The following is a 15857-nucleotide window of genomic DNA, read 5'->3' on the forward strand; positions in this document are numbered from 1 at the left end:
TGGGTCTCCCTCACTCTTTCTGGCATCATCTAGCGCTTCAAACAGAGAACACATCTGCTCAAGTACACTGGTGGGGATAGAAATGTCTTTCCTTTTCAAAAAAGGCCATCTCATAAAATGCTACAGCAAGAAACTCCATTTCTAATAGCTTTTCTCTGAACATCATGTCGTAGTCCCAATTTACACTGCAAAGGCCAGTGACATTCAAGCTCCCTCTGATCCTTGATTGTGAGGGTGTTTTTTTTGAGTTGTTTCTTATTGCTACTAAACTAGAGAAGCTAAAGATTAAAAAGAATGGACAATTGGATGACAGAAAAAAAAATCAAACACTATCAACAATCTAACGTCCATTGCGTTTGAACAGCAAGAGTCAAACTCATGTATCAGCTCTTAGAACAAAAGGTCGTGGGGGTCTTCCACTCACATATCCCAAAGCGCAATTCAGGGGACTGCAGCATAGGTGAAGAAGGGAGGAAAGGGGATACCAAAGTCTGTCCCAGCTTTGCTGCCTTCACTAGGCAAACTTCACATGCTACACCTCATATCCGCTGTTCTGTAAAAGTGCTGAAAACTGTGCATAAACATCAAACATTCAAATGCTCCTGAATTTTAGGGCAGTGTGGAGTCCAAGATCAAAAGCATCAGAGCTGAACTCACCCTCTAAGACACAAGCTCTTATCTGAACACAATTTGTAGAAAAGCTTGGCTTTCTTGACTGATTTGGAGCTGACCAAAGACAATGGGACTCTTCCACAAGCAGTTGAATGGATGATGTTTCCCTCAATCCATAGCGGCCTACATCTTACAAGAACGTGGTATTGCTGAATGCTGGTCTTGGCACTGCATCTGCTCCAAACACAGTCTGAATGTTACCTCCTAATCTAAGCTCTGCTATCACCAAACATGAGATCCTGAAGAGCAGAATTTCATAGTCCAGAGGCTGCCTGGGGCCCGCACTGCACTACATAACTTGTTTTTTACACACACCAAATACTTTCTAATATGGACTGAGACACACTATCCTTGGCTGCCTCTCCCAGCAACACTGGGTTTTGCTTAGAAATACTGCAGGCAGGAAATAATTTCCAAAGTCTGTAAATTAGTTTTGGCATTGAGTACACCACCTGTTAATTTCTATGTCTGCACTATTTAATATACAGCTTGGATGAAATATGTCCCTGTAGCTCTCAAAAAGATTGAGTTACCCTTGGACTTCCAGGGCAATTGAGGAAATGAGTAACTATGCAATGGAACAAAAATATGCATAGCATGGTGTAACTCCATGCCTTGCAATCTTTCCTTTCGGACACATTGGAATTGCAGCCTGCTTCTCCACTGCCAGATGACACACGTGTTCTGTAAATAAGAGATATCATTGTCTATGATAAGACTACAGGGAGAACTGGGGAAAGTTGTCCCATTGGGATAACTAAGACAATATGTATCTTCCAATCATGTCAGCTCCACTGTTAGCTTGCTGGGTTTGAAGCCCTGTTAACTTACATTTTGACAAGGCTCTGTTAACGTTTTAAGTTAATTCTACCAATGTCAACATTAGTGAAAAATAGACTCAGTTTACCCTTCAAGACAAGGCCGTTGTCTCAGAACAGCAGAGATGCTCAAAGACCGGCAAACAGCAACTTCTGAAGTTTGAAAATGCTGAATGTCGGACAAAGGCAATTAGGTGCTTGCTTTCCATTGTTGGCAGACTAGGTCTGTTCCTTCCTGAAAGGTATTACAGCAGACATCTGAGACCTGCGTGATTATCTGTGACACTTAAAATAATGCAAGTTTACAGAGTGCTTCATTACCATCACTCCCATGAAGATGCTTCAGAGGCCACTGATGCTGCTGACGTGTTTTGCTACAGTAATTTGTCCTCACTGCTGCTCATGGGACTGCTGAGGGGAGTGCAATGGGCCCTGCCACAGTGCTCCTCATTACTAAAGCTACACCCTCCACCAGCAGCACAGCAGGGTGAGCACTAGTGGTTGTGCGTATTTCTTGCTTTGAAACCCCCACACCGGATTTTTCAGCTCATGCTATGTAAGTACCAGACTCCTGCCTCCCCCAGCACAAACAGTTTGAGTTTAATTTCCTCTGAGGCAAAGATCTAACCCTCTCTAACCATCTAGAGAAAGTTTAAGTGTTTTCAGACTTTCTGCTGGGATTCTGGTGCACTTGTCCTAGTGCCCAGGAGAGTCACAAACATGCAATACAAATCCTCTTGTGTTAGGAGCTTTCAGATCAGATTAAAACTTTTCTATTCCACTGGATCAAAAGGCACAAAAGGACTCCAGGAAAACTGGATTTTTCTCTGTGCACAGCAATGCATTTCATGGAAAATTAAACATAGAATCAATACAGAATCAGACGCATGTTGCTGTTTTTCGTTCTTATGGGGCTTTCATGCTACAGGAGATGTGGCTTCTTGTTTTGTACATTGCTGCAAGGCTTTCAGGGTTTTGTGATTTTGCTGCTAATCAGTGTGTGACAGTGACATGCATGATCACAGCAAGGTTCAACAGAAAAGAACGGAGCGCAACTTTTTCCGTACCTTTTTCCCATTCTGTGGAAAAAACTCTATTCCTAGGAACTGTGGTTCAATACCCTTCAATCCTGACCGACATGCCTGCTAAACTAGCCCTCTAATACATGACTGCCAATGCACTTCAAATCTAAGCCTAAACCTAAGCCTAAATCCCAGACAGATCTTCTTCATGATCAAAAGCTAGCAACAGTGGCAAAATACTGCTTTAAAATGTTGAAAACATTTGAGGAGTTACTAAAGCAAAGAAGCAAAACCTTAACTTCGAAGATTTCAAAGAAAGCTTTCAGAGTGAAGGGAAAGCCTAGAACACTAGCTCAAAAGTACCGTCGAAACCGCCCATGCGGTAGGGAATTTCACATTACCAGGTTGATGTTATTGTCTTCTATATGTTTCAGCACAAAGGCAGCGAGGAGCTGTGTGTCCCATTCAACAGAAGGATTATCTGGAAGATCCCTAAAAAATAAGAAGAAAATTAGTCACTTAACTCCTGAGAACTTTATAAAGACTATGCCAGAAAAGAGAGATCCTCTTATCAGAGACTGAAATCAAGAAAAATTTATTTACCATATAAAACCACCAAACCTTACGTAAGAGTCTTACAAGCTTGTATACTGGGGGAGTTGGAAGCGAAACAACAGAGAACAACCTTCTCATAGAAGCTCTCTCTCGTACCATTATGGTAGACTTTCTGACTGCTTTACTTCAAGCAACACCTATTTTGTTCAATAATTCTTGTTCTCTGTTCATTCCTGTCAAATGTCTCTTTCTATACACAAAGAAATAACTACTAGATCTTTATTTAAAAGCCCTTTCAAAACTCATTTTCCCCAAAGACTTTCCAATTGTAATCTGCTGGTGAATTACATATGAAAAGTAACAATCAAAGTGCTACTCATTTGTACAGGAATAATCCATTAACCTCAACCAAAGGACAACATAGCTGTAATTACATTGCATGGATTTGATAGTAGTTCTTCATCCAATTTCTTAATCTTTGCATACCAACTCATCTGTGACCGAACACTCTGCCTGGGTATTTCAGATTGCAAGCTCCTAGGGGCAGGGACCATGAGCCAAATGCAAAATAACACCAGGAAGCCAACAGAATTATTCCGTATTTACACAACTGAGAGCTGAATTTGACCCCCCCAGTAATTATGTATGAATGATGCCAAGAAAATACTGCTTGCCAAGTTAGGTTATTAGTAACAACAGCATAACGTGCAGCTGCTAAACACCAATGATGACATGTTAAACTGACTGGTCTTTTTCTCAGACCTTTTCCGTCCTCTGATAGTCTGATAATTGCTGTGAGGTGGTTTAGCAAAAATGACTACACAGCCTTCTCACACAGACACACCGGGTTGGACTCTGAAGTGATCCAGCTGTTTGCTGCAGCGAGCAGCAGCGTCACTTCCCAACGCTCTTAGTGCCTTGCTGACTCCCCAGATAGCAAGAACTTTTAACATCTGCAACAAAACAACAGGAAAATGTCTCCTTGGCACATTCCAAAATAAAGCTCAGCCTGGGTTTTCACAAGAGGTCTTCTGGCCACAGATTTTCCCCCTGTTGTTAATAGTAGTTGTAGTAAAAGGAGGAGCCTAAAATACAAACTGGCCATTAGGATATTAACCACTGTATTACATACCCATGTTCAGCACGGGCCAAAATAATGTGCTGTTAGAAACCTCTGCAACAAGAGACAGCGTTTCTACAGTAATAACATTATACCATTCTAGTTATGGTCCCAGTAGTGACATTACCAGCAACAGAAATTTTTCTTGTTGTTTGCCATTCCCTCTTGTGCAGACAGCATCCTCGTCTGATGTATACAAGGCGTTGATTTTCATCACAGGAAAGGTTCTTTGGTACATCTAGTGGCTGTCTTATCAGGTTAACAAATCTGCATCTAATCTGCTCGAGACAAAAACTTTCACATCTCGTGTTTGAAGATGAAGTGGCCCTGAAGGTATTACAAGTCCCACCATGTCACAGCAAGCTTTAAACAGAGCACATTTTAAAAATGTGCTTCAACTAAAATACCCCAAGTAACGTGCACACTGAGCAGAGCCTAAGTGCAAGTCTAAAAGCGCTCCAGTTACTTGAATGGTACCTTTGAGGTTGTGTGAAGGCTTAATCAGATAATATTAAAGTGGTAAATTAGTCTAAAAGGGATTCTCCACTGGCCACTTACAATGCAAATACCATTGCCCATTTTGGACAGTGGATATACGGAGCTGTGGAAGAAGCGAAGAGTCTCATTAAAGCAGGAGTGGTGTTCCAACAACAAGAGGTCAGAAAAAAAACAGGGCTTGGAATTTATGATGTCCAGGAGGCTCTTGGTGTCAGAGCCACTGCACTCAGCTTTATTGGGCTGTCTCCAAAAAGGCTGTCGGGTAGTGGAGCAGGTTTTAACTAGTTTAGACAGATAAAGATCATCCTCCTTCAATGGAAATGAACAGCTGGAGGCAAGGGTTTAGAATCCCTGGAAACAAAACAATCTGAAGGCATGAGCAAATTAACTCCGTGAACACCAAACTGATTAAGCAGGAGTATTCTGCAAAGAAAAATCTACTTCTACCCACTTTCTGCTGCTCACTCACTCCCAGTAAGGAAAATATTTTTTTTCCTTGCATTGTACAATTTGTTGAGCACCAAAGACAGAGTAGCTGATCCTGCCAAACCAGACACACATGTACATAAGCATATTTATAACTCATTAATAGCTACGATGGCCCACTGATGTATTCTTAGCTCATTCTGCAAACATGAAAAGTGGCACGCAGGTTAAATGACATGCCCAAAGTCACCCAGAGAAGTCACGAGTGGAGCAGCCAATACATCAATCTCACTCCTCCAGGATTTTTATTTTTATTTATTTTTATTTTCTGTAAGAGTTTGCAGAATACTTTGTGAAGTCAAAAATTTAGGCGTTACCATGATAGTAGGGACCCCACAGAAAGCAAGAGACCAATGGCTTCCTGCCTGTGCTCTGGAGATCAATAATGGAGCCCAGCTAAGGACAAAAAGGTGACAAAGACAATCAAGTTCACATACACCGTATGGCAATGCACACAGATGTTCTTACAGGAGGTCTCTGCATGCTCTGGGAACTTTGTAGGTGCATACAAAGTTTGAAAACTGTTGTACTTCACAACTCACCTATTCAGCAGAAATATTTTTTCCTAATATTCTGAATCAGTGCTCGCCAAACCCGAGAAGTCCACTGGTTTCCTGAACTATTCAAATAAGTTGCATCCGTAATGCATATAGTTTCAGGACTTAGTATCAGAAACATTCAGCATTTCAATGGTTAATTCCACAGTCTGCCTTTCTGGCTAAGGCAGATAATGCTTCAGAGCTGAAGGTCGAAGGGCTGAGATAAAGGACTACAAAGGAGTGAAAACTAGCACATTCCCTGGAGCAGACTGGAGCTTGTCCCAGGAGACAGCATTCCCCACGCTCCCCCTCCCCGTCCTCTGCCCCAGAGAGCTCCTTGTTGCTGCTGTCAGTCACCGAGACAGACCGAGATATAAATCCTGCATGGGAAGGCCTCCCAGGTCACGCTGCTGGGGGTGCTGGTGGGAAGGGTACAGAGGTTTGGTCACTTGGCTTCATTTCCACCAAACGCTTATGGCCTGGGAGCGATGTTTATGGGATTCCACATGAGTGACAGTGAATGCAGGCGGCTGCTTGGATCCAGCCTGTGTTGACCTGGGAAAAATAGGGAGATGCATGGAAGAGGCAAAAATATTTTTAATGATTTCATTAGGTTTCTCTCCAGAAATGTTGCATTTTTCCAGCTGTTTTCAGTGGAAGGCATGTTGTGCACAGCACAGGGAACTGACAGCTTTGCCAAGGGATCTACAGACTATAGGGAGAGAGAAATGGAGAATTATGAAGCTGCAGCTTCTGCAGCATGGAGTAGTGTCTGTCTCTGCTCACTGACTTCAGCAGACCCAGTCACAGGAAACATTGTGCTTCTGAAAACAAGAATACTCTAGCTTTCCATTGATCCACCCTAGGTAACACCACCATGCGGTTCTCACCGTGCGGTGAGAACCCCACGGGACCCCCTGGTTTCCTCCCTCTCACCTCCTTTCTCTCCTCCTTGCCAAGCTCAGCAGGCAGAGCAGATGCTGGTATCTGCAGTTCCCCTCCCCAGGGTCTGCATAGGAAGAACACCACAGTGGGGAGCCACAGCAAATCCTATCAGCAAGTTAAACCAAAATTCAACCTTGTGCAGATCTTGCCCAGCAGTCTTACAGCTGGCTGAATGAAAGAAACGTAAAAAATCGTTGCTTGATGCCAGCTCCTCTCCAGGCCTCCTCCCCTTGCCTGCTGGGGAGCGTAGCTCATCTTCTGCCTCAGCCTTGGCCATTAAAACACTGCGCATGTTGCCAGTGATGCTGCCCCTGCCAGTAGCCCAGACGATTCGTCGGGTCATCTTTCTAGGAATGTTTAGGCTGAAGACAGCTAGATTCCTGTCATTGGGAAGGCTTCTTTTGGCCAAGACAGAGATTTAAAAACCTTCACAGAGATACATTGCCAAGTGACAACTTTCTTACATGATATACTGCTCACTCCCTGTCCAATTTTCCACTGCTTATCTTCCACAGGTCTTCTAGCAACAGTCATTGCATTTATACAATCTTCTTTCAAAGCCTTCCACGGAATTTATTCTGCTCATGAACTAATCTCTCATGACTACCCTAAAGGTTAAGTGAAATGAGCAGTCTACGTGAAGTCCACGTGCCTTGACACGGAGCGAATGGGCTGTCCTATACGGGACACTTACAGTCAGAGATCTGTCCGTCCTGCAACACGTTGAATCGGGCAACCTTCAGGCCCCTGGGTGCACTCGGAAGCTGTGTGGGCGACGTTTACCCTGGTGGGGACTGGCAAGCACCATCTCTGCCTTGACATGAAACCTTTGTAGGTTACAACTCTATAAGGTTCCTTCTAGGTGGCACCTAGTTCTACATTAATACATTATGAAACACCACAGCAGATCTTTCAAGGTACTAACAAGATTTTCTATTCCGCTACACACTGAAAGGGTCAAGATGAAAGAGCTTTCCTATTTCTTATCCCCTTTTTATCCTGCAGCATGACCTTAATCAATCCAAGGCTGGGGACCAGGAAACATTTTTGCATAATTTCTCCTTAGCCCTCCTCTCCCCACTGAACGATTTTACATTAAACCAGCACAAAGGTCAGGAGATGGATGGCGGATTACATAGGAAACAGGTGAAGTGCTGTGCAATAGGTTCCCAGCTGAGAACAATGACCGCAATGTGTTTGCTGGAACAAAGGATGCCCTTTGTATAAAGTTAACTGTATAAAATGAACATCTGGGCAATTGAAACTGGATCAAAAAGCAAAAGATCCCACAGAACAAAATGACGTGAGTGCACAATTAGTGAAAAAGCCATGTGATGACTAGAGGCAATCAGTGACCTTTATATCATAGCATCAAAGTAATTGAAAAAAACGAGTAAACAGAAATTATTTCATGCTCCCTAAAGTAGAGCAGAGAACTTTTATTTTTGAGATTATGCTAAGATAAGTTAAGACACACTAGCCCTAGGTCTTGAAGCAGAGCCTCTAAATCCCTCCTTCAATAACTATTTATAAATTTCTCTTCCGACAATGGACAGTTACAGACAGGAGGGAGGCACTGCTGTTAGGCTGCATGTACATCTCGGATACAAATGAAACAATCCCACTTAGACAAACGAGCAGCATCTCACACCATTGTGCTGAACAGAGGAAAGATGCTGTGTGCCTGTTGGAATGTAACCATCTACAATTTAGGAGAGGGAATAAAGCGGGGTGCTAATTGTCAAATGATCAAATTAAAGCCACCTAAGACAGAGAAGCCCATGGTGCAGTTTTTACACTGGCAGCTTCCTCCCTTTCCCCATAGTAAGGAAACCCAAATTATTCTGAGATTTGTCTTTTAAGAATGGAAGTAAGAATCTCAAGTTTTTGTGTAGGTAGAGGACAAAGGACGTGGAAAAATGTCACTGACTACAATATTTAGAAATTCAATGCATTTTGAATATTTCAGAAAAGCAAAGAAAAAAAAGCAGAACAGACATATTCCTTTTTTCCCATTCTTAACTTCTGTAATGTATAATTTTGGGCCTACTTTACTCAAATTTCAAAGGTAAGTTAAGTAAGTTTAGATGCCTACAAGACAAGTAAGTGCTGACCTCACTAATGTGGCCATAGCAGGCAAAAGTCATGCATAAAGGGAAAGTAGACAACGAGAGCACTTCATTCAGCTTCCTCGGGCGTGCAGGCAAGCAGTACGCGCTTCTCCACTGAGCTACGTAAAAACACAGCGCAGCTCCGTCGGACGGTGCTCCACGTCCCTCCGGACCTCCCCAGAAGTAACAGGTAATTAGGGCTCTAGGGAACGAACTTTTTGACGTGGGCACGATCACATGTTTGTTTGAGAAATAACCATAGAACCATATCACAGAATATTCCAAGTTGGAGGGGACCCCAAGGATCACGGAGTCCTACCCCTGGCTCCACATGGGACAACCCAAAAATCAGACCCCATGTCTACTTCTTGAATCCCGTCAGGCTCGGTGCCGTGACCTCTGCCCTAGGGAGCATGTGGCAGTGCCCGACCACCCTTCTTCACCCAGTAAGGAACCTTTTCCCAGCCTGAACCTGTCCTGTCGCAGGTCCATGCCGCTCCCTCAGGTCCTACTGCTGGTCACCAGAGAGAAGAGACCAGCGCCTGCCTCTCCGATCCCCCTTGTGAGGAAAATAAGCATCCTTTGGGTTTAAATTCCAAGGAATTATTACAGAACACAGGACCGCTTGTTTGCAAGACCCATCCAAATGTCCCTGTACTCATTTATTTTTGTAATGAATTATTGATGATTTCTCAGCAGAGTTTAATGTCTATTCACAGAGATGACACAATTGCTTATCATGATTTGAAATCTGGTATTCATTTGACGTCTGTGCCTCAGTGCCCTGTTGATAAATTACAGCACAAAGCTCTGTAGGAACAAGTTCATATTCAGTGTCTTTAAACAAAAACAATTGATGGTACCTTTCAAGAACAGAAATGCATAGAAACTACAGTGGCTAAAGCTAGTTTAAAAAAGTAACTTTTAAAACCCCGTTTACAGGTGCCATCAGGCCCAGCTGTGTAAGGCAGGAAACAAAACTCAGCGCAACTAAACCTGAGCTGATCACTGATTTAGTCGCAGCTTTCCTATCTTCTACTTGTCACGCCTGTGAAATAGAAATAATTATTTGTTCAAACCTATGTAAAGCAATTTGAGGTCCTTCGAAGAAAAGTGTTATGGCCCACAACATATGAAAGTCCGCAAAAAGCTCCAAAATGTAGAGCCAGTGAACAGCTCTGCCCCTGTGGCGCAGAGGAACTCTGCAACAAGGGTAATGTCTTCTGGAGCAGTCAGCACTTCCTTAGGGGCTGGCGCCAAACAGAGAACGAACTCTCAAATCAGATGTCATCACAAATCACTTTGCTCTCAGCTGCAAATACCAGGAATACTCCCTGGAACATATCCTTTCTAGCAGAAACACAGCAATATTTAAAGTTTAAAATACCCCAGACACTCCAGTGGACGTAATAAAGCTGAGACATCTGGGCCAAGTGTTATCCCAACAATGGAGACCCTGCTCGCCAAGGCACGTGGCGGGGATTTGGGTGTGTCACCTGCTGGGCGCCTTGCTCTGGTCATGTAGTAGCAAGGTGTCACCACGCAGCGCTGCAGCTAAGGAACAGATTCCCAGCATACATCTCCGACTCCTTGTTAGATCCTCGGTCTCACCCAGCAAATCTCATCTCTGGCTCCTGAGAGAGCCACCAACACTGCGCTGCAAACATGCGGCAAGAGGAGAAACATGACTTGGGAGTCTCGTGCAAGTGTCGCACTCGGGTGTGACACTGATGTTATAACTGTGCTGCTGGAATGTGCTCAGGGACTGTGTGGTCATCGCTACTGATCGATCAACTGCCCATGGCAATGAGCACCACATACCTCGGTGTCATGCACAGCTTTGAATTCAGCTGCCAGTGAAAGGAGAGGCCTCTAGTTCAGCTGCTTCAATCCACGCTGAGAAGCCCCAGCTTCAATTTAAGCAGAAATCTGCAGTGGATGTTTTGCAAGAACCATGCAGTGCCACGGCGTGTGTCAGGAACCCTGGTGAGACTGGTAGTAACAAAACAATCAAGTTTTTTAAGTTTCAAGTTTTTTTTTTAAGTCCCTAATGAAAACTCAATTATGGAAAAATATAGCAGGTCCTCTCCCATACCTTTCACCCTCAAGCTGGGTGCTGTTTTCAGCTACGTTCCCAACTTTCTTTCGAGTATGAGTTGCATTCATTTTGCACACCCACTACATGCCATGCCAAGGCCATTTACAGCCCTTTTTCCCTGACAGCCGTGATGTGACCAGAATATACTGTGTGCACCTGGACTGAGTGGGGCCCAGAGGTGCCACACCACTGGCCTGTTTTCAGCCACGCACCATTTAACGTGTTTCTGCAGCACCGCAGACTCACCAGCAGCGACTCGCCAAGTGCTGGGCAAGAAGCCTCCCTTTCAGTTCATAGAAGCTGGACTTCTGCGTGATCTGTTGCAGGCCATTATAGAGTTCACTGAAAATATCTGTCAGAAGCCAAACTTAGTAGTCTCGGGAGGTTTGGGGCTGCCATGCTGAATTATGAGTCAGCACTTCTTCCTCTGGCCCACTGAAATGTGGTTTGGGCAGCAGACAATAGCGCAGTGTGAAATCAAACCAAACCCATTTACATCTCAGAGAGGTACACAGGAAAGTAGACCACTGAAGTTCCTAGCTAGTTCACAAAAAAGTGCCAGGAAAACAAGAAGTCTCCAGCATTTTTGTGTCTGGTGGTAAAGTGCGTTTCTGGCATTTGTCCCAAGTGGCTGACAAATAACATCTATCAGCGTTATCTGGCAATCTCATCTGCAGCCTTCCAATAAAAGAAACATCTTCAGACACTCAATTATCTGGCATGCTGGAGCACAACTGCTGGGCAAAGGCATACCCGAAACAGCACTTCAGTTCTACACCTTCCTATGGCCAAGATGACGCGTGATGGAAACACTGAGTGGAGAGCTTGAGCAGCACGCATGGACTACAGCAGTTGGTAGCCTTTGGCAATTTTGCTGCACATTCCCACAACAATCTGCTCTTGTCTGTGTCAGCTCCCAGACGGGGGATAAACTGATCTGAAACCAAAAAATGATGGACTTGCCTCATCAATACCTAGCTCTTGGACCCAATTGTTGACTACTTCAGCATGTCTGTGCTACTCTGGTATTTCTGACAGTAATGGGGAAGAACATGGACCGCATCTCTCCAAAATCACCAACTGTACTGTAAGAAATGAGCATCGTAAGGCCTAGATGGAGTGATCAGGCAGCTCCCGGAACAGCTCACAGCAGTGCTCACTTCCTCATTATTAATACTGGCTTCACCATAGTGCCTAGGAATTAATCTGGGGCCTGACAGTCTAAGCTGTCCCGAGTGAGAACAAAAAGCCAGGCAACCCTACAATTAAAACTTATGTTTTAAATTTGAAATACAAATCACCAACAAAATTAGGACTCTGAGGAGCAGACCACAGGACTTCACTCTTCCCTTACTCATTTCTTTTGTTTTGCAAAATGCTTTGAAAGAAGAACAGAGCAGCATGGCACAGCTTGGGACATAGCACATTAATCCATGCACAGAGAAGCTGTCTCCCACCACCAAGAATTGTCTTCCCCAGTTCTGGCACCACTGGTTCAAGGACAGATGCCCAGTTTCAGAAGGCAGGGCAGGAGGGCTCACTCTCCTGGCAGAGATGCAGGAAGCGGATAGGTGGAACGGGAAGGCAGTGTGTTCTCCCTAGCTAGGATTTTACTACAGTACTGGCACTTGAAGTTCCCAACACACATCGTAATGTGCCCAGCGGAAAGGGTACAAACCCATGGGCAAGGAACAGAAAGTCTCTCACAACAGCCAGCAAAATCCTTCAGAGGCAAATGACTGAAATACCACAACCTGTACGTGCCACTTCATGGTAACAACAATAGCCAATCTTGGAATAATAAATACATCATACTGTACAGGAAAGAACCGCAGTTCCGATCCTGCCCCAGGTAAGTCATACAGAATGTTGCTGCTGACTTAATGACGTGAGCCAGAGCCCCAAAGAGAAGAAAAGGCAGAAGTATAACTGCCTCTACCAAAGATACGGGCCTTGGTCAACTTCATGTAACACGCAAATGCTGTCAAAAACCTTCGGAAAAAGCCTGTAGCCAAGTCAATCCCTCAGCCATTTCAATTAATCATCTAGGAAAAGAAAGTGCAGAATAGTCACTTTGTGGACATTTATTTCTCATGCCAAAACTCACGTAAATGCAGATGCAACTTCAGCAGAGATCTCAACAGGATGATGGCCTAATTCCAAACGCAGCTTCCCATGTCACATTTCAGCTTCCCAGTACCAATTCCATCCAAAGAGAGGTTTCCCAAATCCCCAAACTCCCACAACAACCATCTCCTGCAATCCATTTGACCTAAGTAATGAGAAAGGAGCACTATTTCTTGAAAGCACGGCTTAGCCACCCTTTATAACGCCGAGGTTCTGATGCCCTGAGCTCTCTAGCTAGGTGCCAATTTTGTTATAATCATCAAATCACTTCCTTTTATAAGACAACTTGTATCTAGAAGTTAAACATCTCTCTCAACTGCGAGCTTGATCCCACAAACTTTACTGACATGCAAAGTTTCTACTCATGCAAACGATCCTCTGCAGGCACTGTCTTGCCAGCCCCATTCATGTGAATGCCCCAATTAAACGATTACATGAGCAAGCTCCAGGCCAGGTCCCGCTCATTCCCTGGAGCCGGTGAATAGCTGCGCTGCCTTCCACAGCAGCCCAGCCAGAAACTATGCTTGGAACTTGATTTGCAACAGCTAAGTGGGACTCAGCAACAATGCACAAAACGAGTACAACGCGACGACCTTTATCGGGTGGCCTTCCTCTCCTCCTCGCTCGGATTTAATGCGAGCGTTATGCAATGGCTTTGCTATAGCAACAGCTCCGGCGATCGGCAGTAACCCCGGCGCTGCCCAGCGCTGCCGCAGGGCCGTGATGCAGCTGCTGAACTTTGGCCCACTAGCGAGCCTCCCACTCGCCTGGCACCGCGCTCCGGCCTGTTTACACTGCTCACATGATGGGAGGCTCCTGGCAGCCTTCTGCAGCCAGCAGGATTTCTAGGACCAGGCCAAGATTGCCAAAGGCTTGAAACGATTAACTCTTGCGAGCAGGGGCTGCACGCTCCAGCTGCTGCCTGCGAAGGGCCCGGGAGAAAGGAAGCGGCGCAGCGGGAGGGGAGCTTCCCTCTGCCAACACCGCTGGATGCTGAGCGCGATGAAGACACTCAGCGAGGGGAGGAGGGTGGTAAGGAAATCAATAAGCTTTAGAGAAAGAACAGGATCTTTTTTTCTTAATGAGCAGCAGATGAGCGAGGATAATGAACTGGAGCTGGGAACTTAATACCCTCGTCGAGCACCGCATGCTGCGAATTGCACGTACCTGGGTCGCACGGGGGGGGGCATGAAACTACCGGTGCCCAACTGTGATCCTGCAGCCTCTGAGCCCTGGCCTCTGCAGCGCTGCACATACCGGGGGGCACAGGGAGTACCTGGGAGGCAGGGAGGCTGTGCTCTACAAATGCCTGTAAAATGGTTGTTAGAACCTTACAGCACAATCCCGTACCAAAAGGCTGCAGATGACCAGCCTGCAGCCATGCCGCCACTGCATGAACAGGAGCACTGACACTTTACCACTTCAGCAGCATTTCTTTCCGCACAGTAAGAACTCATTAACTAACCCCCCTAGAAGTCTGGCATGGTGAAGTAAGCACATAATAACCTCCACATTTTATAATGAACGAATAAAGAGCTCAGGTAGCTCTCCCTTGAGAGCCTGAGGCAAGAGAACAGAGTCTGGAATGGAGCATGTGAGTCCCGGAGCACACGGCCGCAGCCCAGAGCTGCAACACCCACACTCACTCCAGGAATACACTCGCCTGCCTGGGGCAAATAATTCATTTTTCAACAGGCCTCTCATAGGTGCTCTGCAGAACCTCAGGTATTCCTGGGCACTTGGATTGCACAGAAAATTCCTTAACGGCCACATGTTGACAGCTGCAAATTATCCACCAACATCACAGGAGCTGCTTAGAAGAACCCTTCAAAACCTGCCAGTGGTCAAAGTGTTGACCTCTGTCTGTATCACCTAACTGTGCTCTGGACTGCACTGAGAACACAGCGCTGGATGACTACTTCTGTCAATATCCTTGGCCACTTTTTCTTACGTACTTGTTAGTTAGGAGTAGTATACATAACCTCTTGTATGCAGTATTTTAGGGCATTTCTCCAATAAAATCTTGTTCCCGGTAGAAGGTTGTGTGCATTTCTCTTCTTCGCTATGATGACAAGTTCATTATAGCAAGACTGGACTCTGCAGAATCAGCACTATAAAGAACTCCCTTTGACAGCTAGATGTTCATCCACGGTTATATCTACATCTAAATATAACTGGTTCATAAAAACTGAGGAAGGGAAATCTGTTAGGTCTGGCTAAAAATCAAAGCACTGCAAAACTTTGAATCTTATACTGCGAGTCGGTGACTCAGTCTCATCTTTGCAGCATGAGGATCATTGCAACAAACTTCTCTGCCCCTTACTGGTATGGCTGGCTGAATTTGCTGCTTTTCATGGATGAGCTCTGCATGTAGCACTCCCATTCAACCCTCAATCTATTAGCACAAATTCTGCAAACCCTTCACCTCTCTTCCCCACAGATCAAACCTCCGCCTGCCAATGTTTTATCTTGCAGTATTATACAATCTTTTCCAAGACAAATGATAAACCAGCCTTGGCAGCCCTTCATGTGGCTACTTTTGAGAATAAGAGAAATGCTGAATCTTTAGCTTGTGAAACAGAAATACAGGAAGAAAATATTTATAATGATGCTACTGTTTAAATGAGAGACCATAATTTATTACAGATGTGACCCTTCCTTCTAGTACGAAGGTCTAATCTTGCTGATGCCGTGTAATGACATGAACTCGAATGGACTTAATGAAGAATACATCCAACTTAAATTGTGAATTGCCCCCTTCTATTTCCTGCCATTTTGTACTCCAAAACGAGCATGCTTTGCTCCTTTCAAACATCATTTGCCAGACATTTCAGTGCTCAGAAGACCTAAAAACTGACTTACAGGA

The 15857-nt window shown here is 44.8% G+C and overlaps 1 protein-coding gene and 1 long non-coding RNA gene across 6 annotated transcripts in view; one reads left to right on the forward strand and one right to left on the reverse strand.

Annotated features, from left to right (window-relative positions):
* Positions 1-15857, reverse strand: part of PIGL (phosphatidylinositol glycan anchor biosynthesis class L) — a 62856-nt gene that overhangs the window by 18015 nt on the left and 28984 nt on the right. For all 5 annotated transcript variants that reach the window (XM_080563241.1, XM_080563240.1, XM_080563239.1 and 2 more), the window contains one exon: positions 2914-3004. In XM_080563241.1, coding sequence (XP_080419367.1) covers positions 2914-3004 — 91 coding nt within the window. The remainder of the gene's footprint in view (positions 1-2913; positions 3005-15857) is intronic.
* LOC308180878 lies at positions 13585-15025 on the forward strand. The gene is made up of 2 exons (XR_013941224.1): positions 13585-14023; positions 14687-15025. It is a non-coding gene; the product is annotated as an uncharacterized lncRNA (long non-coding RNA).

This window comes from Anser brachyrhynchus (assembly GCF_964034855.1).
Source record: "Anser brachyrhynchus genome assembly, chromosome: 20".
Classification (NCBI taxonomy): Eukaryota; Metazoa; Chordata; class Aves; order Anseriformes; family Anatidae; genus Anser; species Anser brachyrhynchus.